This window comes from Pseudopodoces humilis, chromosome 18 (assembly GCF_049639895.1).
Source record: "Pseudopodoces humilis isolate 2021_Gansu_Grassland_sample_001 chromosome 18, ASM4963989v1, whole genome shotgun sequence".
NCBI classification, from domain to species: Eukaryota; Metazoa; Chordata; class Aves; order Passeriformes; family Paridae; genus Pseudopodoces; species Pseudopodoces humilis.
This window is the reverse complement of record NC_142217.1, coordinates 859,928-886,927: the sequence shown is the minus strand read 5'-3', so window position 1 is coordinate 886,927 and position 27,000 is coordinate 859,928. Positions and strand designations below refer to the sequence as shown.

The window sequence follows — 27,000 nt, the reverse complement described above, 5'->3', positions numbered from 1 at the left end:
TTAGAGCCTTCCCATTTTAGAAGTTGCTCTGGGGTTAGTCCCTCTCCCTTCTAAGGCCACCTTTCAGCTGATTTTAAACCGCCACAGATCCAACAGTTAGATAGACCTAATTCTGTGGCTATTTCTTGCATTAGATCTATGAAAAGGTTCTGGTTGGGGGTTGGCAACCCCCAATTGCTGTATTGTTTCTCTAATTGCTCATAATGCTCACTAAGAGAGTTAAGCCTCTCTTGTTCTAGCTTCTTTTTCCGAGCTTCCGCTTCTCGCCTCTTTAACTCTAGGGTTAGTTGTTTTATTTTGTTTTCAGGGTCTACCCCTTCCTCATCCCTGTAGAAGCAGAACACTTGGTCGAATTGCAAACATACTCGGTCATCACCACTTTTTAACAAATCAAGAATTATCGGTTCATTATTAAAAGAGGCTTTTTCTTCATGTTTTAAATTTTTACCTTCTCAATACACTTTCCCCCCATGATACACATTTTTTAAGTTTGCTTTATTGTAACATAAATGGTTAACCTTATAATATGCTAAAAAGGTGGATTGTCTTTTTCTTCTTATCTAGACAGTTTTGTTACATTGGCTGCAGATTGGAATTGGAGGGAGCATTCCCACTTCTCTCTTATACTTGAAGTGGGTAGCTTTAGTAGTTTTTTTTTTTCTTATAGGAGTTTTAGACTGCCCGTCCTTAAACCTTGCCCCTGAGTGGTAACACTAGATCTTCCCCTTTAATTCACAAAGATTATACTGAGTGCTGTTAGACAAACAACGTTCCGGAGGACAGTAGTTAACTATTCGTCTGGTATCTGTGGCAGTCTGACACTGCTCACACTTCCCCAGGAGACGCTCCCCCGGAGGTACTTCGGGAATCATTCCCTCGGCTAAGCACACGACTAGACTCAGGACAGTCAGGATTCCCCACCGGTGTATCCCTCTGCCTTGCCCTTCGCCCGTATAGAAATATACGGCGGGGATTACTATCTTCTGGGCAGCAAGGATATTCTTCAGGGGCCCTTGTAGTCTTTATGGCGTACCTTCTCTTGAAAGCAGCCCACCGAGACGACTTAATTGTGTCTGTCCTGCTCGGTACCTTGACTGTCTTTTGGCACTCAATTTTTAAAGTTTTTGCCTTGGAGTCTAGTTTACCTCTAATCCCCTTTTGAAAAAGCAGGTACCACTCAGGAGAGTTAAGTTCTAAAAACTCCGCCCGGGTGACAAGTATTAAGAAACGGCTAGTCAGCTCCTGTTCTTTAGTCAGACAATTGGTACACAATCCCTTAGGTTTGTACTCTCCCCAACAGTGGGTTACTCAAATTTGTTTACAATAAGCACATTTAAAATGTATAAATGGAAAACAATCACAGTTTGCGTTGATGTAACTTATCTGGTCTGCAGCTCTACGATTTTAGAACAATCATGTACTAATTTTTCTGAATAGAAACTGAGCAGGATTTTTGTGCAGTGGTTTTCAATTCTAAACCGGGTGAGCTGATTAAGATGGCTTCATATTTTAGAAGCCTGGAATCAGTCAGCCACTTCTCTGCTTTTTGCTGCAATATGTTTTTCACATCGTGGGGAGTGTAAACTACCAGGGGAGGAAAAGTCATTTTCCTTGCTTCTCCCACTAACAGAGCCACTGTTACAATTGCTGGTAAACACGTAGGCCAACCCCGACTGATTGGATCTAAGATCTTTGAAGCCTATAGGCTTCCTTTTGTCTGCCCATTCCTGAGTCAGGACTCCCTGTGTTGTTTGTTTACTCACATTCACAAACAACTGGAATTCTTTATTCGTATCTGGTAGAGTTAGTACCGGGGCAGTCATAAGAACAGTTTTTAATTTCTGGAAATTAGACTCATCCTGTTCAGTCTACTTCAGCCTGTCAGTGTTTAATCTTTCATACAAAAACTTCACTTTTTCACTGAAACCCTCAATCCACTGCCTGCAATATCCCAAGAGCCTTAGAATTTGTCTAATTTGCCTTTTTGTTTTTGGTGCAGGCAATGCAAGGATGCCTGCTACCTTCTCCGGGTCTAATTTTTTCCTTGAGATATACAATGTCTGAGGTATTTTATTTTTTATTTCAGGCTCTGTGAATTGCAGCTTGGATTTTGATACTTTCAAACTTTTCTTTCTTAGAAAGTTTAACAAGGCAATCGTGCTTTTCTTCACACTCTCTTCAGTCGGTCCAGCTATTAGCAAGTCATCTGCATACTGCGAAAGCTTTGTCCTGTCCTCAAGAGCAAATTGGGTTAACATTTATTCTAAAGCTTGTCTGAAAAGGTTCGGAGACTCCACAAACTCCTGGGGGAGGACCGTCCACCTTAGCTGTTGCTTACGGTTTGTATCTGGGTCCTCCCACTGAAATGCAAAATAATCTCTACTCCTTTCATCCAGAGGGCAAGTCTAAAAAGCATCTTTCAAATTAATCACACTATACCACACATCTTCTGGTGTGAGTCTATTTAGTAAAGTATAGGGATTGGCCACCACCGGGAATCTAGTCCGGGTCCTAGCGTTTACCGCTCGTAGGTCCTGGACTAATCAGAAGCTACCATCCGTCTTCTTTACAGCCAGGATGGGGGTGTTGTGTTGAGACATGCAAGGCTCTAAAGTACCCCCGTTTAGGAGGTCATCAATTATTTGTTTCAACTCCCTTCTCTCTTTGAATGCTATACTTCAGGGTTTATTTTCTCCTCATTTTTAGGAGTCAACTTAAATATTTTCACCACCAATTCAGAATTTTTAATCATGATATTAATTCTTAAAGCGACAATCATGTCCCTCCCCAACAAATTGTAATCTGCTTCTTCTACTAATAGTAAATTCTCTAAGCAAATTTTATTTTCAGATTCTATTTCCACATTTTTTATTACAGGCACTTCAAAGGGGTCTCCCTTTGTACCGATTACAAAAACTTTTTCTCTGCTAGCCACACATCCGTATGGCAATTTCTGCAGGGTACTTCTCTCTGCCCCAGTATCTACAAGAAAACTTACTTCCTGTCGTTGGGGGCCCACTTTTAATTTTATCAAGGGCTTCTTGGATGTTCTGGTCCCCAAATTAAAGAGCCCCTGACACTCTTAATCCTCTTGAAAAATTTTCTCATCTTTTATTCTTTGTTTACAATTCCGCTGAACGTGTCCTACCTTTTTACAGTAGTAGCACTCCGGGGGTTCTCTCTGTGGGGCCGGGGCTGCCCAGTGAGAACCTCGACTTTTTCCGGGTAGTGTTTTAAACTTACCCTGCATCTGTTCTTGTTTCTGGATCTCTTTTACCGCAGTTACTAAAACCTTAGCCTGCAATTTCTGCTTCTCATCTTCTCTCCTCGTGTATACTTTTTGAGCTTCCCTTAGGAGCTCCTGGAGGCTTTTATCTTGCCACTCCTCGATCTTTTCTAATTTTCTCCTAATGTCCTCCCAAGATTTAGCCACGAATTGTGTTTTTTAACAGAACCTCCCCCACAGGAGAGTTCGGGTCAGTCTCAGAGTAAATCTGTAAACTTCGCCGTAATCTCTCGATCTATTCAGTGGGTGGTTCCTCTTTTCCTTGACATTCTCTAAAAATTTTGCTAACATTCTGGCCCCTAGGGACCGCTTCTCTTATACCTTGTACAATTATGCTCCTTAAATCCATCATGTTCCGTCTGCCTTCCTCCGTCTGTGCATTCCAGCTCGGGCTTACACTAGGCTATTTCTGGTTACCTGGCGTTCCCTGTGGATTGCGTCTGTCCCAGTCTCTGATACCGGCTTGTTTAATCATCTCTCTTTCTTCCTGATTAAACAATGATCTCAGGATTGCCATAAGATCGTCAAAGGTATAAATACTACTCCCTAAAAATTCATCTAACCTCTCAGCCACACCAAAAGGGTCATCCAACAACCGCCCCATCTCTTTTTAAATGCCCTTACATCTCCAGAGTTAAGGGGTACATTCACAAAACCGATCACTCTCGGGGCCGTCGGTACTTCCCTAAGAGGGAACAACCGGTGCCCCTCTTCGCTCTCTCCCCATTCATTATCTATCATTCTCGCTCTTAAACGGGTTCTACTTGCGGGAGGGGAATTGGTGATTGTGGGTTGCCTCCCTGTTATCAATTGTGGGAATTCTGCCGCCACCCGGCTGAAGGGAGGAGTCCCCTCCGTTGTATGGGAGGGTCCCGGTTGTGGCGGCTGGACCGGCAGGGACGGATAGGGTGATCCCCAGCCTTGTGCAGGAAAAACCTCCGAGGAGGTTGCTGTGGCTATGGTGTTTGCAGGCGGGGAAAGGGGAAGGGCTGCCGGCATCGCTGCTGGCCCCGAGTCTCCCGCTTGAGACACACGTATCTCAGTGGGTTGGTCTCGGGGGCCCAAGGGTGCTGAGGGCACCACTTGATCTGCAGAGGAAGGTCCCGCTGGTCCTCGATACGGGGGTGGTAAGTGATCGAGGGGTTCCCAGGACGCAGCTCTCGACTCACGTTTTTCTTTTTGTTTTATTGGAAATAGCCCTACTCTGACATTTACCCAGAGCTTAGCATATTCCCTCTCCTCAGGATCTGAGGGGACCTTGTTCTCCACATAGGAGAACAACTTGTTACACGTCCATTTTTCAAATGTGCCTAACACTGGCCAAGTGAGGTGACTTCTCAACTCCTGTCCTCCCCAAACCTCCATACAATAATGTATTAATTTCTCCTTTGATTTCCCCTTTCTCTGGGGACAATCTTCCCAGTGTTTTAGCATCCACCCCAAGGGACTCTCCAGTGGGATGTCTGGTGATTCCTCCCCCTGATCGGAGGAATCTTTTCCTGTGCTTCTTCCTTGAAGCTTACTCTTTTTCTGCCCCATACTTCGCAAATATATTCTTACCTTTCTTCGACTTCTCCGGGAGTCGATATCTGTTTCTGCGTTGTGTACTTAGGAATCAAAATTTGCCGATACTCACCTTTCAGCGAGCTGAGCTGAGGTCTCTTGTAATCGGTACTTTTGATTCTTTCCTGGACCTCTCCCTGGGTCCGTTTACTAAGAGGGTTTACCAATTCTCGAGCTCGACAAGACGTCCCTTCCCCTCTTAGTACCTTGCGATCAGTTCCCGAGACACCCTTTGGCCTCAGGTTTTACGAGTGTGTGTCGAGAGAAAAAAAAACTTTCACTCTGTATCGCTTCCTTCGCAGCCGGCCAATTCCCTCGCGGGAGGATGGAAACGCGACCTTGAAGTCCGCACTCGCTTCGTGATCAGATCACGTCTCACACACTCGCCCGATCGCCCACTCAACCAGCAGTACTTACAGCTATTTTCCTGCGTGGATGTCTTTGTGCACAACAGACGTTTTACGAGCAAAGCAAGCCGCGGCTTCCCGAAGGCTCGGTGCCTTCCCGAGCTCTCCGATCCGGATCCTTTTCCTTTTTATTGTGGTTTTTACCTCCGCCTAAATTTGGTTCGGATATCGGAATGAACTACGGGGGTTCTCAACTCACCAGGCCGCCAAAATCAGCGGGGGTACCCGTCCTGGGCAGTGAGATTCCCCGCAGTTTCTCCGATCCGAGTCACGGCACCAATCTGTTATAAATGCAAAGGCAAATTTGGGTTAAATAAAAGAACAATTTATTATAAAACAATTTTTATAAAAAAATAAACAATGAGGAAAAACCACAATAAAACAAACAGCGCAGCGCTGGGTGGACAGGGGTCTATATCCAAAGGTATAGGTGTTCCCAAATCCACGAAGGAGGGTAGACTGTCTGGGGTTTTTATAGGGATTTTGTGCCTTGAGGCCAAATTCCAGGCAGGCACCATTCACCAAGGGTCCTTGATTGTTGGATGAATTGATTTCCTGGCGTTGGAGAATAGAGTCAAATGGACGTCCGGACAGAGTCTCCTCATATGTAAAGAAGTTCTGGGTGTTTCTTGATTTCATTGTGGTTCAGGCCATCTGGATGGGATGGTTGGATCCGGGTTGGAGCTGATGGATATCTCGGCTGGACTTTTTCCTTTTGTCTACCTGATGGCTTCCCCCAACGGTAGCCTGCAAGGCGGGGTGTTCAGGTCTGGTGATGAGTATCTCGTCGGAGCCTCTCCTTGTTAGCTTGATGATTCATGTCCTGTCTATTCTTTTCCGTTGATGGGCACCGAGCCTGTCCCTGTCAGCTTGATGATCCTTGTCTTGTCTATTCTTTTTCGTTGATGGGCGCCGGCTAGGATCGTTATCCTTTGAGTGGGAATTCGCGACTAGATCTGGGAAGGGCTTGTGGGCCATACTGTACTTTATATTTTATATCATTATTGTTATATACATTTATTTAGATTTCTACGAATTTTTACAAGTTCATTTCTCACAGTACTCCTCATATCTGCATCCTTAATCGGCTGAAGTCTGTTCTTCCTAAGTCCAGTGTAGGAGTTTTGCTGATGCCCCTCCTTCTTTCACAGAATATTTCAAGACTCAATGATTTCATGGCCACTGTACCCCAGGCAGCCTCCAACCCCCACATCCCCCAGCAGCCCTTCTCTGTCTGTGAACAGCAGGAGACACAGCTTTCCTTGCCAGTGGGAAGAGAAGGAAACCTCCCCAAAGTGCAGCTTGGCAGCTTCAGCCTGGAGGGGAGGAGAAAGAAAAGTCCCTGCCAGGGTAGAATTTTGGTGCAGGAGGTGTCCCAGCGTGAGACTGGACCATGCCATGGCTGAGTGTGCCAGGAGCCGGCAGTCAGTGGGGCCCAGGGATGCTCCAAGGGACTTGGAGTTTTGCTTCTGACTCCTTGAGCAGCTTCTTCAACCTTCTCTCAGTGCCTGAGGGTCCTGGACTCAGCCCCAAATCCAGCCTGGGGTTCATTAAAATACAGAAAGCCTCGGGGGCTCTTTCTCTTCCTTCCATTGTCTTCAAGTCCAAGGCTTGTGCAGCTGCTTGGAGTCAGTTTGGAGTTCTGTTAAGGAGGAAGATTTGAAAATCCACCACTTTTCTTTTTTTTTCACAATCAAGGGGATATTTTTTTTAATTTTCTAGTTGAGAGAAGAGGTGACAGAAGCATTCCCCAAGTGATCCTGAAGCTGAATGTCTCCTGAGGAGGTCTGGTCACAGAGAAGAATGAGCCCCTTGTGGGCTGCCCCTGTTTGGACAACCTGCTCCTCACCCCGAGCCTCAGCATGTCTGACATCGCCCACCTGGGACTGACATCCCAAAGCATTGATAACATTTATCAACTTTTCTTTATCATTAAAATCCAATTAATTAATAAAAATAAAATTTTAATTTTTATAATAATATTATTCTGTATTTTTATAACCTAATTTTTATATTTATATAAAAGAATTGATCAATTTTGCACAACTAAAAACATTCGTCTTTGGTACTAAGTACCACAATTCCCTTCATTAATTAATTGGTCACTATTTCTCCCTCTTTATGCTAATTAGTCCTATTTTTAGTCCTTTGATTATCATTATTAGAAGTTTCTCAGACAGGGTAAAAGGGGCCACTTTGTGATCCATGGAAACTTTCCTGAGGAACATTTGGGGCAGTTTTGGGTCTGGGAATTTAGAGACAACCTGGGGGTCTGGAGGACACTTGGGGGAGCCGGGCGGGCACTTGGAGGGGCACTTAGGGATTCTGTGGGACAATTCGGGGTCAGGGGGACACTTGGGGGTCCAGGGGGGCACTTGGAGGTCAGGGAGGGGAATCTGGGGGCCCTTCGGGGTCCGGGCGGGCACTTGCGGGGCTGTAACGGGGGAATCTCTGGGCCGCAGGGGATGATGGGAGTTGTAGGCGCCGGTATAATACGGTTTAACGGGGCCGCGGAGCATCACGGGAGTTGTAGGCGCAGCTCCAATGGGTTCCGGTGAGGCGCGGCGCATGACGGGAGATGAAGTCCCGGCTGGAATAGCGCTCTGTGGGCGCCGCGGAGCATGATGGGAGCTGTAGTTCCGGAAGTGGCTCGGAAGGCGCGTTTGGCGGTGTGGGGAAGCGCTTGGAGAACACTTTTGCGTCCGAGCCATGGCTGCAGGTGCTCGGGGCGAATGTATACGGCTCGGGAGCACTTGGGGGGGAACCTGGGGAGCTCTAACCGGGCTCTTTAGGGCGCGGGGCACGGCAGGAGGTTTGGGCGCGGAGCTGTGCTCTGGGATGATGGGAGATGAATTCCCAGGAGTGGCTGGAAGGGGCATCTGTGGGGTCGGGAGCATTCGGGGATCCAGAGACGCTTTGGGGGGTCCCGAATGGGCACTGAGGGGGCACTCGGGGATCCTGGAGGGTTTGGGGGAGACTTATGGGACATATGGGGGGCGATCCCGGGGTTCTGGGGAGCGCAGGGCATATTCCCAGTTCCTTCTAGCATGATCCCATTTGCTCTCAACCACTCCCAGTCAGCCTCAGTGGAGTTGGACTCCCTGCCAGTATGATCGTATTCACCTCCAGCATGATCCCAGTTCATCCCAGTATAAGTCCTGTTGCTTCCAGTTACCCCCAGCATGCACCCAGGAACTCCCAGTTCCTGCCAGTTGCTCCTGGCATGACCCCAGTTGCTCACAGGTACTCACAGTCAGCCTTAGCATGATCTCAGTAACTCCCAGTATATCCCATTTGCCCCCAACCTGGTCTCAATTGCCCCCTGTAGGCTCCTATTCACTGCCAGTATCATCCCAATATGATTCCAGTCTCCCTCAGTGTGATCACAGTCTCTCTTGGCGTGGGCCCAGCTGCTCCCAGTATGATCCCAGTATGATGTCAGTACACAGCCAGTGCAATCTCAGCCACTGCCAGGATGATCCCAGTACAAACCAGTCCCTGCCAGTGCTGCCACTCCTGGGATCCCCCAGCCCTCTCTGTGTTCCCCCCTCCCACATCTCCCCAGAGCAGCCCCAAGGGCTGGCAGTCCCCAGCCAGGGTCCCCAGCCAGCCCCAGGTTGGATCTGCAGCCCCCAATTTTCCCAGTTTCCCTCTCCTTTTCCCCGGGCCGGGTTCCCCCCGTCCCCAGCGGGTGGGAGCAGCTGAGAGCCCCGCGCTGCCCATCCCGACCTGTCCTGGCTCCATCCCCGCTCCTGCTGTGGGCTGTGAGGGGTTTGGGAATGGGGCACCGAGGGTGTCACTGCTCCTGGGGGAGGAGGAGGAGGGATGGAAGAGGAGGAGCAGTAGGAAGAGGAGGAACAAAGGAAGATAAGGGAAAGGAGAAGGAACCCCAAGGTCGAGCACTCCCTGAATTCACAGCCCCCCACCTGTGGGGTCATTATCCCCCATCCCACGAGGGGGAGCTCGGCCCAGATATCCTCGGGGGTCCCTGGGTTGGATTTTTGGGGGGATGTCTGGAGAATGAAGAATTCCAAAGCTGAGCAGCAAATGCCCCTTGGGGGGACCATGGGGAGTCCCAGCATCACTTATTGAGGAGATGGAACTGGGGGGAACTTTTCAGATTCCTGGCACTCCCAGCAGCCTGAGGAGGGCAGGGACCAAGCAAACGGGGAATCCCCAGTACAAGCGTGACGCCCAGCAGCTGGGACAGGGAGGAACCCCTGAACACCAAAGGGGAGAGACCAGAGATGGGGAACTCCTGGGAGGCATTTTCAGGGCTAAATCTTGGTGTTTGGGAGGTTTTTATGGAAGGCTTGTGATTTCTAGAGATGGACTTGGGCACAAGGAACGCCCTATTCCAATGTGCTCATGAACTGTATTTCTCCCCAAACCAGGATTTCCCATTCCCTAACCTTGGCCAGATGGAGAAGGAGGCTGCTGCGAGGAAGAGGAAGATGCCCCAGGACGCCCAGACAGGTGAGGAGGAAGTCAGTGCCCCTTTCCCCCTCTCTCCTGCTCCATCTCCCAGCCCAGCATGGCCCCCGGCTGCAGGACAACCCCGCTGCCGACGCCGTCCTGCTGGGGACGCACTGGGGGGATCTCCTTCCCCTTCCCTCTGGCACGGAGGCAAATCCCATCCTCTCCTTGTCCTTCCTCCCCCAGACAAGGAGCTGAGGATGGAGACCAGGGAGGACAAATCCCCACGGCAGAACCTCATGGAAGAGGCCATTTTGAGCAGCTCCACAGTGCAGGAATCAAATTGGGAGGAAAAACTTCAGAGATCCTGCCGGAGGAGGGACTCCAAACCCATCCCAGGGTGCTCTGAGGAGGAAAGACCCACCCTGTGCCGGGAAGGCGGCCGGAGATCCAGCCAGGGCTCTGAGCTGGTGGTCCATGAGCAGCTTCAGGATGGGGAGAAGCCCTACAAGTGCTTGGAGTGTGGGAAGAGCTTCAGGTGGAGCTCATTCCTGATCTGCCACCAGATGATCCACACTGGGGAATGGGCCTACGAGTGTGGGGAATGTGGGAAGGGCTTCAGCTTCATCTCCCAACTCATCATCCACCAGCGCATCCACACTGGGGAGAGGCCCTACGAGTGTCCTGAGTGTGGGAAGAGGTTTCAGACCAGCTCCCATCTCCTCAGGTACCAGCGGATTCACACGGATGAGAGGCCCTTCCGCTGCCCCGATTGCGGGGAGGGCTTCAAGCAAAACTCCCACCTCATCAGGCACCAGCGCATCCACACTGGGGAGAGGCCCTACGAGTGTCCCCAGTGTGGGAAGAGCTTCACCCAGAGCTCTCACTTGACCCAACACCAACGGAGGCACCGGTAAGGGAAGCCCTGCGAATGTCCCAAGTGCAGGAAGACCTTTGTGTGCTGCCCCAGCTCCATCCCCCATCAGAGGACCCACGTGGGGCAGGACCTGATGACCCACGTTCCCAGTGATCTGTGTTGGGAACACACTGGGCTGGTGATCATTTTATTTCGTTCCGATTATCTTTTAATTCATCTTCATCCCTTTAAAACAGACAAAATTGGGGTAAAAGTCTACAAATTCATCAAAGGCATCTAGAGCCTTACATTTTACTAGTGCTTCAAGGTAATCTGGTATTCAAGGAAATACTTGGGTGTTGTGGAGCTATTTGGTGGAGTTTTCTCCATTTTTTGGCACTCAAAGCAACGAGAGTTTGATCTGTCACCTCAAAACCACTCAATGCCACTGAAAACTGCACAGTCCCACTCAAAACAATTGGATTCCACAGCCCCTCAGGGTGTGATGCGTCAAGTTTTAGCTTTCATATTTTTCATATTCTGTGCTGCCTAGGTTTGTAGTTTTGAACTTCCTATTAAGTGTTAGTGAGCTCTCTTCACAGAGTAGGTAGACAAAACAATTCCTTTTCTAGCTTGATACCAAGGACAATTATGACAAGTTCCAGGCCCAAAAGCATGAACAAGTGTGGACTGAAGAGAGAAAACAAGAAGGATGGGACTTTGTCACCTGAAGCTGTAATTGGACAATGAACCCAAATATGAAGATGGACCTGAATGTCTAAATATGTGAGACCTCGTGATGAGTTGGTTAGGGTTTTTTTTTTACCATTTTTGATCCATTTTGGGTGTAGCCCTGTCCAGGTTCTTGTACTGCCCAAGGTGTATCCTTTAAAGGCCTTTTAATAAACTTTATTCTTAACTCTGTCCAGCCTCTGTTCTAGGTCAGCCTTCTGAAGGCATCAGGTGGAATGGGGTTGGAAGGGGATTGGGTGAAGTGGGATGCAGATCAGGAGGGGTGAGATGGGCATTGGGTGGGGCAGGATGGGTGGGATGGAGTTTGGGAGGTGTGAAATGGGGGAAATCAGGCTTGGGAAGGGGGTCTTGATGTCCAGCAGGAGTGGGATGGGTTGGGATTGGGACTGGGGAGGTGGGGTGGGGTCTGCCATGAGACGGCCAAAGTTTGGGGATGATGAATGGAGGGCGTGTCTATTACTGAGTGAGTTTTTGGATATTCCACATTCATGAAGAGATTTTGGGGTATCTCATGTTTCTGAGTTGGTTTTGGGGCACTCCCCAGCTCTTGGGGGATTCCTGAGAGCAGCTCCATGGAGCCCCATTGCCAGGGGTGGTTGCCATGGGCATGAGCTCAGAGCTGTAGCCAGAGTGCGTTGCCTCAGCGCTGGAGAGCAGAGAAATGATGAATGGCCCCAGACATCTCCAGGGTGTGTTTGGGGGCAGAGCAAGTTCTGCCTAGGTGGGACGGTCACTGCCCCAGCCCAGCCACTGCAGCCTCTGCTCCAGCCCCAAAGTGGCTGCCAAGGCCCTGGCACCCCGAAAACCCCAGCTGGGAGAGGGAGCAGAGCAGGTGAGGCTGTGACACGGGTGTGACACTGACATGTGCCACGGCCCTGGAGCTCACAGCAGCTGAGATGGTGCTGGATCCAAGGCTGACTGTGTATCTCTGTCCCTCTCTCTCTTCTCCTGACCTCCAGTTTTCAAAATCTGGATAACTTGAAGTTGGATGGGTTGGACGAGTTGGCTCAGTCTGTGCTTAGTGAAGTGATTTCCTCTAATTGCATGCAGATTTATGATTTCCCGAGTAGCTCATTCTCTAAAGTTTGCAGCTGAAAGTTTATTCCCATCTTCCTGAGAAGTTTGTTGTTTTCTCCCATGCACTGCCCGGGGGGATCGAGGTACCTCAGGGTCCCTTTCCAGCAGGGCCCGAGCGAGCTTGGGGCACAGCACAGGGAACTGCAATGCTGAGCCAGCCCTGGCTGGGTTGGAGGAAGCAGAAAGGCCAAGCCCTGAGCCCAGGCCTGGCACAGCAGGGCCTGTCCCTCACGGGTGGCTCGGGGCTCTTTGTGGGGCAGTGGGATGTGAGGGGCAGCAAGGACAAATGCCATAAACCTGCAAGCCCTGCCAGCCTCCTCAGGGAGGGCCGAGGGAGGAGCAAAGACCTTCCTGGGGCTGTGCCCTGGGCCAGGAGGGATTGTGCCAGTGGAGTTGACCCTAAATTTCTTCTCCCAGGCAGCTTTAGGACACAGAACATGAAGAAGCCAGAGCCAACTCTCAGCTTTCCGCAGTCCTCCAGTAGAATCCTGTGTGGGGAGCAGCCTGGGAGCAGGGTTTGTGTGTCAGGGGAGGGGAATTCAGAGCCCTTTTCTCCCCCATGGCCTGAGGATCTGCATTTTCAATGGCCCTGCAGCTGCCAAAGGGGCCTTTTTCACCCAGCTGAGAAGAGTTCTGCTAATAGCCGGTCCTAAACCCGTTCTTCCTGCAAATGTGCCAATGAAGCCTCATTTTTTGCAGCCCCAGGTCTTGTGTGCATGCAGGTGTCTCAACTGAAGGGTGGGACAACTCTGCCAGGTAGGAGTTCTCTTTTTTGCGGTGATTTTTTTTTTTTTTTTAATTAACTGCCCCTGTCAGCTCTGGGCAGAGCTCTGTAACTGTGTGTGACACTTGTCTGTGGCATTGTGGGGGTGGCCAAGGGGACCTTCCCCGAGCTGTCTGCAGAGGAATCCACAGCAGCCCAGGCCGGGGGTGCTCAGTGGCCGCTCAGTTCCGCTGACTGGACGTGGCTCTGGACGCTTCCCTTGGAGCGTCTCCAGGGAGGGAACGCTGGGGCTGCTGTCCCGGCTGTGGTGTCACTGCCAGGGGAACGCTGGGGCTGCTGTCCCGGCTGTGGTGTCACTGCCAGGGGAACGCTGGGGCTGCTGTCCCGGCTGTGGTGTCACTGCCAGGGGAACGCTGGGGCTGCTGTCCCGGCTGTGGTGTCACTGCCAGGGGAACGCTGGGGCTGCTGTCCCGGCTGTGGTGTCACTGCCAGGGGAATGCTGGGGCTGCTGTCCCGGCTGTGGTGTCACTGCCAGGGGAACGCTGGGGCTGCTGTCCCGGCTGTGGTGTCACTGCCAGGGGAATGCTGGGGCTGCTGTCCCGGCTGTGGTGTCACTGCCAGGGGAACGCTGGGGCTGCTGTCCCGGCTGTGGTGTCACTGCCAGGGGAACGCTGGGGCTGCCCCGCTCCTGCCCCACCCCATCAGCTCTGCCAGCGCCTCCAGGGGACACAAAGGCTGAGCCAAAGGGTGAGAGTTGCACAAGGGGCTGAGCTGGGATCTGGGACCCATTGGGATCTTGGAGTCCAGCCCCTGGCCCTGCACAGACACCCCAACAATCACAGCCTGTGCATCCCTGGCAGCGCTGGCCAAAGGTGTGATGAATGGGCCAGGAGACCAGCTCCTTTTAAAAAAGGCCTTTATTAAACAGGACAGCTCTACGGTAGGGGCCCGAGGGGTTGCACACACTGCCACTGCTCCCACTGGACACCACAGAAAAAGAGAATCCGTGAAGCTTTGTCACTAGGGCAGAGCTGGGCCTTCCTTCCTCATGGGAGTCCCCAGAAAAACTCATTTTCTTGGCCTCATAGTCTAGGGTGTCATCCTAGTTGAGTCCCCTTGTGGTTATGTCGGCCTCTGGAGGGAAGTCAGGGGACTCCTCTGGGTCTTCCTTCTTCAATGGTACTGTTTTTATTCCTTCCTTTTTGTGTGGCTCGTTGTCTTGGGGTTTTTTCCAGTCTGTGTGTGTCCCATGAGTCTCTGGTCTCTCTCGTTTACATAAAAGTCCTTATGTCATCCTCCTCCTCAGGGCCCAACTGAACAAGGTACAGCAACTTGGGGCAGGTGTACAGTGTTGCCATGTGGGAGTCTAGGAGCAGTATGGGGCAGGGCCTGGCTGAACACAGAACAAGAAGCACAGGGTACAGCAACTTGGGAGAGGGGGCAGGGCCTGGCTGAACAAGGAACAAGAAACACGGGGTACAGCAATTTGGGACAGGGGTACAAGGTAAGTAAACCTGGGACAGGGGTACAAGGTAAGTAAGGGGTTTGCAAACAGTAACATGGTAACAATCTTCTAATTATTCTTAACAGTTGGTTTTGGGAACTCTAGCGAACCCGCTCCTTTAATTTCCTCCTCGGTTGCCCGGCTGTCAGGGGACCCTGAAGTTTTAAGGATTGTTGTGGCCACTGTCAGCACGACTGCAAGGGCCGCAGTGCAGCGGGGCCCGGCCCGACCGGCAGCCGGGTACCTCCTCAAAGGTGGAAGCAAGAGAGAGATTTCTCGGGCTTGCCTGTCTGCAAAATGTCAGTCTCACAGAGGTGGATCCAGCTCTTTAAATGCTTTAATAGGTAGTCAGTTCCCACAGCTAGCCAGCTCTTGGATTTTGCTTGGCACAGGGGCAGCTCTCACTTAGCAGCTCCTCTCAGTAAAATCATTTCCATGGGGGGCTTCTTCCCTGCTCACCAAATAGAAATTCATGCAAAAGCAGCACAAACTGTTCTTCCTGTCCTCCTATCTTTGCCAGAGAGTGCCTTTCAAAGGGATAATAATTGGGAGCAAGGGAGTTTACATTTCCATTGCAAAGGAGCCTCCTGCCTCCCTTAGCAGGCCCCTGTCTTTCAAAGGAAGACACACACGGTCTCCTTTTGCACCTTCACTTGGCCCCAGCCACTCCTGATCATTTGAAGGAGCGGCTCAGAAGAAGGGGCAGCAATCCCCCAAGGCCTGGGCTGCTCCAGGCCACTCCTGGTGCCTTGGGCTGTTGAAGGGGTGCCGGGGTGGCCTTTGTGACACAGGCACGGGGTGCCGGGGTGGCCTTTGTGACACAGGCACGGGGTGCCGGGGTGGCCTTTGTGACACAGGCACGGGGTGCCGGGGTGCCCTTTGTGACACAGGCACGGGGTGCTGGGGTGCCCTTTGTGACACAGGCACGGGGTGCTGGGGTGCCCTTTGTGACACAGGCACAGTGCGTCAGGGGCCGTGGTGACGCGGGACCTTGCGGTGCCCAAAGTCCATTGTGACATGGCAGAGCCCCGCCCCGGCTGGGGGGTATATAAAGGGCTTGTGGGGCCTGGGTCAGTCCCAGGACAGTGGCTGTGTCCAGGTACCTGTGTGCGCCACAGGACTGAAGGCAAGGAGGAGGAGAAGGCGAAGCCCAAGTTCCAGCCCCCCAGGCCCTGGCCCGGCTCACAGAGAGCCCAGGCCTTGAGGGAGCAGCAGGAGGAGGCTGAGAGGGCAAGCAGAGGGAGGAGAGGAGCCGTGGAGTCCTGCGCTGAGGAAGAGGCAGAGCTCTGCCGAGGAGAAATGAACAAGTTCCAGCAAGGGACTCCAGGGGAAGCCTGCACTGAGCCACAGCTGTCCCCAGGAGAAGCCCATAGCTGCCAGGAGCTCTCTGAGTGGGATGAAGGCCTTGAGCAAGAGCTGGTCCAAGTATGGGGGAGTTACTGGCATTTCCGGGACTGGGATGAGGGCAGGGAGCAAGAGCCCTCCCCAGTTGTCTCCGAGTGGGACGAGTGCAGGGAGCAGGAGCCGTGGCAGGCGGACAGCGATCACTGTCAGGAATTCTCAGATTGGGAAGAATCTCCTGAGCAGCGGCTGTCCCCAGGAGAAGGCACGAGCCGTCGGGCACTCTTGGACTGGGAAGCTTGCAGGGCAGCAGGGAATACAGCGACATCCTGTGCAGACAGCTCAAGCCCTGGCAGCGGGAGGACGATGACTGGGATGAGGTGAGCGTCCTGGAGCTGCACGAGGAAGGAGAAGAGGCCAGGCAGCAGAGACTGGCAGATTTAGCCCAAGAGGGAATCCTGCTGCCTGTCCCTCGAGAAGCTTGGGTGGAGTGCCAGGAGCCCGAGCTGTGCCCACAAGAGCAACTCTGTGCCGGGCCTGGCCCTCTGGCAGCCCAAGCCACGGTGGAAGATGTCTCTTCTCCTGGGCAGCCGCTTCCCCACAGGAAAGGCCGCTCGCTCTTGAGGTGGGTGCTGCGGGCACTGCGGGGGCTGTTCCGCTGCCCCTGCCTGGCAGCACAGCCACAGGATCAGCGCCCGCTGCCAGCAGCGCTGGGCTGCAGATGGCGGCTGCCCCGCGGCCTGCCCGGCGCCCCGAGGGAGCCACACGGGCTGCCCCGGCCTGCGCTGGCCCTGCGGGCCGAGTCAGCCCCGGCCGCTCTGCGGCACCTCCGGGGCGGCTCCCCGAGGGCACACGGCAGCCCAAAGCGGCACCCGAAGGGGGACCCTCGCTGCCGGGGCTCAGCGCCGCATCCCGGCCCATCGTCCGGCCGGGAAGGCACCTGGAAAGTCATCGGCTCCCGGCGGCAGCCTGGCACCGCCAGTGGCACCCCTGCACCGGGTCCCCGAGGGCCACAGCCACACGGCTCTTGGCCCTTTGCAGGGACACTGGCTCCAGCTCCTCCCTGCTGGACTCCAAGGCCATTTCCTCTCCTTCGGAAAGGACTTTGCTGATCCTGTGGCACTTTGGCCATGAGGAATGGACACAGACAGAAGGTGTTGCTCCCAGGACACGACGGCGGCCTGCTGGACTGCAACACACACCATTCTAACAAAAGAAAAGAAAGTTGTGTTTAGGAAGTAGTAATAGGAAAGAAAAAAACCCAGACCCCCCACCCACTAAAACCTGCATAAGACCCTCCAGAAACCAAAAAATGATAAAGGATAAGAATAGGAATATTAGGAAGAAGAGGTAGAAGCTGAAGTAGATGAAGACATAGTAGTACTTAAAACATGGAAAATTAAGAATAAAAATAAAATGTTGGAGTCTGGAATACAGAGTGTGTGCCCTTGTTTCTGATACTTAGTTATAAGATCCAGTTATAAGTTCCCCCAGGCAGGGCAGGTCCCTGGGTGCTGCCCCTGGCCCAGATAGTTTTCAGATGGGAAAAACTATCAGAAGTAAGGTTTTAGAAGACAAAATGTCTTCCCTGCTGACAGCACCGTAAGGAATAGGTGCAGGGCAGAGTTTTAAAAACAGAGGTTGTCTTGACCTCTCTACAGCCTTGCATGGTGCTCAGCATGATAGATCAGGGGAGAAAATATTATAGTGGTGTGGCAGCGGCCTCAGGGAGACAAAGAGTTACATTGTCCCACCCCAAACCCCTTGAGAAGGGCGGCCCAGGTGTTCTGATTGGGTTTGAGTCCCTGAGGGGTTCTCTCTTGGTGTGCTTCTACTGGTCCCTGACCCTGAACTCCACCCTCAAAGGTGGAAACCCTTGAGAGTTCTGTCCCTCAAAAACCCCTGCTGTGCCTCTGTTCGGGGCTCTCTGTTCTGGACCTGACTTTGTTCCCATGCTGAATAAATGGTTTTGTGAACCGGGAGCCCGTCTCGGTTGGTGTTTGATGCTGGTCCCCAGAATCCTGCTGCTTCCCTGGACGAGATCCTGAGGTTGCTGACTGCAACATATGGTGAGAGATTGCGTGGCATCCAGCGAAGCAAGAGAACAGCAGGACCCAGCTCCATGGACACCTCGTAAGTCCTCGGCTGATGGCTTGAGAGCCGGCGAGACTCCCGCCTTGGAAAGGAGGACTCGAGAGTGCCTGGCAGGGAGACTGGGTTGGGAGTGCCTCAGAGGCATGGGGAAGAAAAGGGCTTACGGAGGTTTGGGAGCCGAGACCAGACGCTGGGACAAACACCTTACATCACCCAACAAGATGTATTATGGACGATATTAACATTATGAACTAATATATTAACATTATGGACGATTATATTAACATTATGGACGATTATATTAACATTATGGACAATTATGGATGGTATGGCTCTTCCGGTGGACTGTTTTTGTCTTCTGTGAAGTTCCTTTTTTTTTTTTTTGGTGTATACCTCCCTGTACCTTCCCCTTTCCTCTGTTCCTAAGGGCAGGACAAAGGGTGAAAAAAGCCAAGATGGCTCGGGGCTGCTGCCGTCTCTCCATCACCCCAGTGTCTTTCTGCCATTCTGTTAGTGTTCAGGAACACACATAATCACAAATGATTATATGAAGGTGCTTTATTGAAGAGCTCTGGGTATCAGGGGTACACATACCCAAATCTGACCCAATTTGGTTTTGAGTTGAACATATTTTATACTCTATCGTTATGCAACTTACATATTAATTATTAAACTTACAATGTTCTATTGTATGCATTGTTTTTACCCAAGCATGGATTTCTCGTGGTCCCCCCTTAGCCCCCCAACATTGTTCCTCGTGTTCTTTAAACAATAATTATATCTAATCACATCTAACAATTGTATCATTTATCATCTACTGATTATACAGGTGCAGTTTGACCTGATCTTTAACAAGCACAAGGCCTAACATTTCTCAGGACCTACTTTTCCCAGGGCTTACCAAACCTAACTTTCTTTCTAAGTCCCCGAATTTTCTAAGATTTTAGAACCTTTTACTATCATTCCCCCTTTTGAAAGCATTTTCACTTCACTATAAGTGCAAATGTTTTCACTTGATACAGTCCTCTGTTTCTGAGTTTATACTTTGTGTTCTTTGAATCCTTGATTGATGTAAACGTTATCCTGGATGCTGTCACGAACTGGAGAACCAGAAGATGGTGGGTGTGGATCTCGTGTCAGTGCCTTTATTATTTTCTGGTTCCAGGACGTTTTCTTCTGTATTTCTCCTTTTAAGATGCTGTAAACTAACCAAATTGCTAAGAATACAATTAGTAAGATTATCACACTCTCAATGATAGATTTAATTCATGAACTCACATTCCACCCTAACCCTCTGAAGATTTTACCTAACCAATTTATAGTCAAATCCTTTTGCTCTTCCTATGCTCCATGCTCTATTTGTTGCAACTAATTGATGTCATATTCTACATCTGCAGTCACATTTGGGATGTGGATGCAGCAACGATCAATCTGTCCCCTTAAAAAAACTCACACACTCCATGCTCTTTCAGGAGTAATAAATTGTAATTGTACGTTTACTTCTTTAAATCTTTCCCGGGTGACTCTTGCTAGTCTATCTACCTGACCTGTTTCTCTATTCTGATAGTTTGCTATCTGCTCTAGGGCCCACCCAAATTTCATTCTACTAGAAGGTTCTTGCCAAGTGTCATCTTGATTCTATTCCTGTCCTAATCCTTCCTAGCTGTGCCTGTGTCTAGCCACTGAGTTGATTTTGCCATTGTTAGCATCCGTACCAAGATTAATTTTTGCTTTAGCAATTTTACTAATGCCTCTGCACCCCAGTGACATTTGTTCTGTTTAATTTGTAGAACTTCTCTCATTATCAATGGGGTTAACACTATTTGTCTTTATGCAGTTACATACCACTCTTCTGAATCCTTTTGTGCATTTAGCAAATGTCCCAATTTCTCATCTTCTATTGAATATTTTGGTTTTGGAGGCAAATTAAATTGAAATACATTAACTTTTAAAGGTATCAATGCCATTGTTGTTTGCACTTCTCGAGCTATCTGTCGGGCTGTCCAGTCTGCTTTTCAATTTCTCTTTACTCAATTCTAATGTTCTGGTTAAGGCAACCAGTTCTGCCCTCCGGGCAGATGTATTTGGTGATAATGCTTTTGCCTCCACTACTGTACTGACTGTTGTTACCGCATATCCAGCGTATCTGGTGCCGTTCTCCATGAAGCTGCTTCTACCTGTGAACAGCTCCCATTCTGGTTGCTCTAGCGGGATGTCTTTCAGGTCTTCTCTTGCCGAATAGCTGTACTCTATTATCTCTACACAGTCGTGCTCTAATGGGCCTTTTTCAGTTGTGGTACCTAGGAACAAAGCTGGATTCAAGAGGTTAGCTGTCTTTAGTGTGACATCATCCTGCCCAGTCAGGATTACCTGGAATTTCATCCTCCTGCTTGGAGATAGCCAATGGCCCCCCTTTTGTTCTAAAACAGTGATTACCATATGTGGCACATAGACATCTATGTGTCTACTCATCGTGAGTTTTCTGGCTTCTTGTATCAGCATCACGGTGGCTGCAACTGCCCGCAGGCATGAAGGCCATCCAGCACTCACGTTGTCAACTTTTTTTGAGAAGTAGCCTACCGGCCTTTTCCAGCTTCCCAAATGTTGGGTCAGCACTCCCAGTGCTAGGTGTGATCTTTCATGCACAAACAGGTGAAAATCCTTGGATAAATCAGGTAATCCTAATGCCGGAGCCGTTGTCAATGCCTCTTTAAGTTTGGGGAAGGCCTCCTTCTGTGGTTTGCCCCAGGTAAACGGCTGCGTCCTCTGGGCTTCATGCAGGGGCTTTGCAATTAGTCCACAGTCCATGATCCACAGGTGGTACCACTCTGTCATCCCAAGGAAAACTTGTAGCTCATGTAGGTTCTGGGGTTCTGGAATGGCACAAATAGCTTGAATATGATTAGCACTCAGCTTACATTGCCCTTCTGAGATTTCACATCCCAGGTAAATCACAGTCTGTTGGGCAATTAGTGCCTTCTCTTTAGACACCTTATATCCTCCCATTCCCAACTGATTTAAAATTTCAGTTGTTACCTTTATGCAGGTTGTTTTCTCTTCTGTAGCTGTCAGTATATCATCAACATACTGTAACAGCAGGTATTGTTCTCTTGGTACTTGCCCATTCTCAGTCCAAATCTCCAGCTCCTTTGCCAGCTGGCTTCCAAATAGGGTTGGACTGTTCTTGTATCCTTGTGGGAGTCGTGTTCAGGTGAGCTGAGTTTTCCTTCCGTTTTCTGGATTTTCCTACTAAAAGGCAGTTTCCTACTTTCTTTGTCAAGGGGTATGCAGAAAAAGGCATCTTTTGAATCAATTACAGTAAACCATCTATATTTCTCTTTCACGGATGTCAGCAACGTGTAAGGATTAGCTTCCACTGGGTAAATATCTTTAGTTATTCCATTTATTGCTCTCAAATCCTGTTCTAGTCTGTATTGGTCAACACAGAAATTTGGGCTCTAGTGCTAACTACAGAAGTAATAGGTGCACGTTTAGGACCCACTATTGCTGTAATCAGTATGTCTCCAGTTTTGTTATTTCTAGTGAGCATTTTAAATACAACTAACTTCCACCTCTCTGCTCACCCATGAGAGGCAGAGTTACCAGTTTCCCTGATTCTGAGGCTCTTTGGGCTCCACTCCCAGAAGCTGAGAAGGAGACTGCTTTGGCTCACAGCCCAGAGCCTGTGGAGCTGTGCTGGGTTATACAGTGGGGCATTCAATACAATGAACTTGGGACAGTGCCAATTAGAAACTACTTTACTCAACTTTTAAGTGATAAGCCATCCATTATATTTCTGGGGACCCCTTTCTTTATCTCTAGTGACCACCAATACTGGCGGTTAAAGATTTGTTTTCTCTTTTCTGGGTTTTCATTAAGAGAACCAATGTATCTAACACCCTTTGCTTTCTCTGATTTTTCTTCTGGGATTTTACAGGTTCATAATTTCTACAGTAATTAATTAGCTCTTTTGCAACTATTCTCCAAGTCCGAATTTTATGGTTTCTCGTAGGATAAAGCAATTGTGAACTTTTCAGCTGAGAGGGGGCAGTGAAGGAAGTAAACCCAGGATCAGCGGAACCAGGTCAATCGGTCAGGCTCCCAAGAAATCTATTTAGTCTATCTACAGGGGTTATAGCTGCTATGGGTTTTTTGGAGAAAAATTGTTGTAGGTTTAAGTAATTCTGGAAGGCCTTGAATTAAAGGGGTCATAATTTCAGTTTTCACAGGTAACAACATTGGTGATTCATAACCAGCAATTAATTTTCTTTTGTGTATCATTTGCAAGCAGGCAGCATTTTGAATGTTTTCCAGTAGTTGGTTGGGGGTACAAACTATAGCTATAGGGTCCCCCATTTCCAAGGGGTTAAGCCCCTCTGCCCAATAAGCTGTGTGCTGAGTTAGGGACCATGGGTTACGTCTGTTTCCTGCTGTTAAGAAGACTTCATGTCCCCAGTGCCCACTGGATTCCCGTTCTCTCAATCGAATTTGATCACCTCCAGTGTGAAGCACTCGGAATATGTATTCTGTCTCTGACTCATGAGGGAGACGCCCGTACTCCCTTTTTTCTTATTTTTTTTTCTCTTTTTTATTTTTAGTGGTTATATACGGATCAAGATCCTTATCATTGATAAAATTATATTCTGTTTTAATTAGAGGTTTCAAACTTGGACACCAGTGTTCCCCACAATTTTATCCAAGTTAGCTCCTTTAGAGGATAAATTTGATTAATGAGAGGGGTTTCCCTCTCTCTTGCTCTTTTAGCAAGTCAGCATTTTTTTAATTTTTATGGAGGGCTACTCACAACAGATTGATCTTACTCCTTTCTTCATCCAATTGTTTTTGCAAAATTTTAACTAGGTTTTGGAGGGAGTCTGTTGTAGTTCTTTCCTCACTTCTTCACTTGAAGCGAGTTTCTATAGCTGCTGTAAGACAAGCTCCCAAAACTGAGTATAGTTTATAGCTTTATAGTATAGAGTATAGTTTTATTTTTGCCCAGTTTAAATTCTGTTTCATGTTGTAAAGAACATACTCTATCAATCACATTTTCCAAATTAAACCAATTATTAAGCACCAATGTCTCCCCTCCTGGAGAAGGTCTGGTATTGTGTTTTGCTAACAGAGCATAACATGCATAAAATGCAGCTTTAACTTCTGCACTGCTGTTTCCAGTCATTTTTACAAAGAGAAAACCACTACAGGGAGGTATAAACTTAAATTATACACACACACACAACTTTTTGCTTCCCTGTATGGGTAAAAAGACCAAATCTGCTTGGGAGGCACTCCTTCAGTTTAAAATTCTGGTTGTCTCTTTGCTACACCAAGCAGTCAAAATTCATACACACAACAACAACAAAAACAGTCCTGCCCTTTTGCACTAAGAGATCTTTTGTGAAATTCTGCAGACAGAGCCCTCAAGTGAGTGTGGGGTGCTTTTCACCTCGGCGTGTGCAGTTTGCGGGAAATCCGAGTCACCCCCCCTTGCTTTCTAGACACCGCTCACTCTTTTGGGAGTGTCGGGCTGGGTGCAGCGGGAGCGAGACGTCCTTCCCCCAATACAGACTGCACAACAAACCTGCAGCTCCTTCTGTCTGTCAGAAATCCTGTCTGTGACTCCAGTTTAAATGTCACAATTCGCTAATGTGAGTGTGAGTCATGAGAAGTTCAATTGATCTCAGAGTGCAAAAAGGACACAAGGGATTTCAGTTTAAATCACAATAATAATGTACCTTTATTTTAGTGCCAACAAGGGTTATGCAATAGAGGAGAGGGAGAGAGAGGGAGAGATAAAGAAAACAAAGCAAAGAAAGAGAGAAGAGGGGATTATAGCTACCAACAGACGAGATGGGGTTGCTGGGGTCTTTTTCTGGGGGGAGATCTCGCTGAAATTAATTTAGTCTTACGTAATTCCTCCCCAAAGTGACCTTGTTTCCAATGTGCTAATAAACACCCCAAAGGAGAAGTACCCGGTATGGGAGCATTGCTGCCCAAAATCCCTTTAAGCTTCTCCATAGTATAACTACAATACACCACAAATGCCGAACCTGCGACGCTTTCGCAGTCGTCTGACAGACGGCGCCTAGGCAATACCAAGAAGAATTCCTTTAGCCCAACCAAGTGCAGCTTTCACTGTGTCTTATTGGCAGGCACCCAAACCAAAGTAAAGCACCTTACCTTTCTCTCCTGGGGACGTTGTGAGCAGCGGAGACGGTCGCGGCTGATGGGCTCCCCGAGAATCCCTCGGTGCCGGCTGGAGCAGGATCGGGTTGCAAGTTCGCTCAGCAGCACTCACAAGGTCTCATCTGGGGTCACCAAAATGTTAGCGTTCAGGAACACACGTAATCACGGAATGATTATATGAAGGTGCTTTATTAAGAGCTCTGGGTGTCAGGGGTACACATACCCAAATCTGACCCATCTTGGTTTTGAGTTGAACATGTTTTTATACTCTATCATTATGCAACTTACATATTAACTATTAAACTTACATTGTTCTATTGTAAACGTTGTTTTTACCCAAGCATGCATTTCTCGTGATCTCCCCCTTAGCCCCCTAACATTGTTCCTCATGTTCTTTAAACAATAATTATATCTAATCACATCTAACAATTGTATCATTTATCATTTACTGACTACACAGGTGCAGTTTCACCTGATCTTTAGCAAGCACAAGGCCTAACATTTCTCAGGGCCTACTTTTCCCAGGGCGTTCCAAACCTAACTTTCTTTCTAAGTCCCTGAATTTTCTAAGATTTTAAGGCCTTTTACTATCACTCCCAGCTCAGGGCACTGCCCAGGGGAAGCTCTGGCTCTGCAGGCTCTGATGGCAATGTCAGAGCAACCCCGAGGAGGCTGGAAAAGTGACACTGATGCTGCCTGTGAGGGACCCTGTGCTGATTTCTGTCACTGCCTGGTTAAGTGTTGGAGTCTGGCATACAGAATGTGTGGCCTTCTTTCTGATACTTAACTCTAAGATCCAGAAAAACACTGAATTTCATAACCATGTTTTCATGGTGAAAACAACTGTTAAAGTGAGATAGAAAAAGATAAATGTGTAAGTGTGTAGATTAGAGAGTTTTCTTAAGTCACTGGGTGAAAAAGTTAGTTTAGAGAACAGAAGACAAGATGGAGGATTTAGGGTGTTGTCTCTTGTCCTTTTTCTTTCTTCTTCATGTTCTTCCTCTAGAGGTTTTTGGGTAATAGCAGGTGATTGGATAGAAAATGCCACAGTGCAGCATACAGATGATGGGTCATTGGGTCATTAAGAAAAATAATACACGTGTTTATTGTTAATTGGGTAAAAGTAAGTATAAAGATAAAAGTATTTTGAGGCTATTTTGTGCTTTCAAACACAAAGTGAGCCACAAGGCCATTCTGTACCATCAGAAGAAAGAAATGTACCAGATTGCAGTGATTCAAACTTGTGCAGCCAGTCTGCAGAGACCTGCCAATTTTCGTAATGACCTTCCAATAAACACGAGAAACAAGATTCTAATGAGCTCGGGAGTTTTCATCAAACCAGAGAACAGAGATAAGCGGGACTCCCTGTGAGGGAGGATCCGAAAGGAGCTCAGCTCAGACAACACTGAGAAATCCAGGAGGAGAAAGAAAAATATAAAAGAAGTATAGAAGAAGACAGAGAAGAAAAAGAATAAGAAAAGTTACAGTTAAGATCTGAGAATTTACTTTTTTTAATTTATCACAACCTGTCACAAGAGGTTGAATAGAGAAATGAAATGAGAGCTGAATATCGATGTGCAATTTCCCATCCAGGCAACCCAAAGCACTAGGTTAAAAAACCAGGATCTTCCCTTTTATGCAGCCCCTGACTTGCCTTGCTCTCTGTTTTACTGGGTTGCAGTCCATGGACAGAATTGCTGAAAGCACATTAGCTATCTCCTGTGAACCTCTGGTCACTAAATGTAACAGTTTGGATGTCTCAGGCAAAATTCATAATACCTTTAATATTTATCCCCCTGTCCTCCCTGCCATTCTCCAATATTCAGAAACCGAATACCAAGTCTTAGGAAATGTCCTCATTTTTATCAAAATCCTTGGAAATATTCTATGACTGATCAGAAACCCTCAGCATGTCAGAGCTTCAGGAGCATTCACCTCCCCTCCACCAGAAATACTCAGAGCTGTACTCAGAGAGTCTGTAGGCACTGGGATGTTCCAGCTTTAGGAGATGCCTCCAGGAGCTGCAGCTGCATTGTCCTGCAGCCAGAGGCTTCCTGTGTCAAGGGCTGGCAGTGATTCTGCCCCAGGCACTTCTCAGCACCTTCCCAGCCCTGACTGATTGAAGCTCTCTGTGCCTCTGGGCTGTGCCCAGGGTGGCTGCAGGCAGTGCCCCAGCCCTGCTGGGCTGGCAGAAGAGCTGCTCAGCAAGAGAAATGTGCTTTTGAAGCTCTTCTTGGTCTCCAGGAGCTGCCTCTGTGCCAGGAGCCCGGCCCAGCTCAGCAGCACAGACACAGCAGCAGGACTTTAATGAGCCTCTTGGGGCTTTGTGCTGAGGCCCTGAACATCAGTCCCTGAGAAGGAGGGGAAGAAACCTCTCAAGAACTCCAAGTCAGAATCCAACTCCAAAGTTTCTTTCACTTTTAATGGGTCCCACTGAGGGACGTGACTGAGAAAGTGTCCCCAGGCCCCAGGCAGAGCAGAGAACTGGAGGCACTGATGACAGCTGGGGACAAAGAGAAGCCAAGGCTTGGTGCCCTGGGCCACAGCAGCCAATGCTGTGCCAGCAAGGGCTGTGAGGAGACACCTTGTCCTGAGGCCCTGGGGCCTCCTGGCACAGCCTCAGCAAGGCTGGCCACTGTCACCCCCTTGGCCTGCCCTCAGCATCCCCCCTAGCCCACATGCCAGTGGCCTCAGGGATCTGCTGGAAGGAGTCCCTGGGGAGCCTTGCTCAGGAATGGCCCTGGGGGGCTCCTTCATGCTCCCAGGGACTGCAGCTTTTCCAAAGCACTTTGGCTT

General features: G+C 49.1%; 2 protein-coding genes across 2 annotated transcripts in view; one reads left to right on the top strand and one right to left on the bottom strand.

The window, feature by feature from the left end:
- The window catches only part of LOC102109809 (uncharacterized), a 174,282-nt gene extending 163,693 nt beyond the window's left edge, over positions 1–10,589 (top strand). Inside the window, 1 exon segment of the mRNA XM_088063823.1 lies at positions 10,111–10,589. Coding sequence (XP_087919949.1) covers positions 10,111–10,589 — 479 coding nt within the window.
- LOC102111241 (uncharacterized) overlaps positions 1–27,000 on the bottom strand; it is a 194,726-nt gene that overhangs the window by 18,101 nt on the left and 149,625 nt on the right. The gene's annotated exons all lie outside the window — the stretch shown is intronic.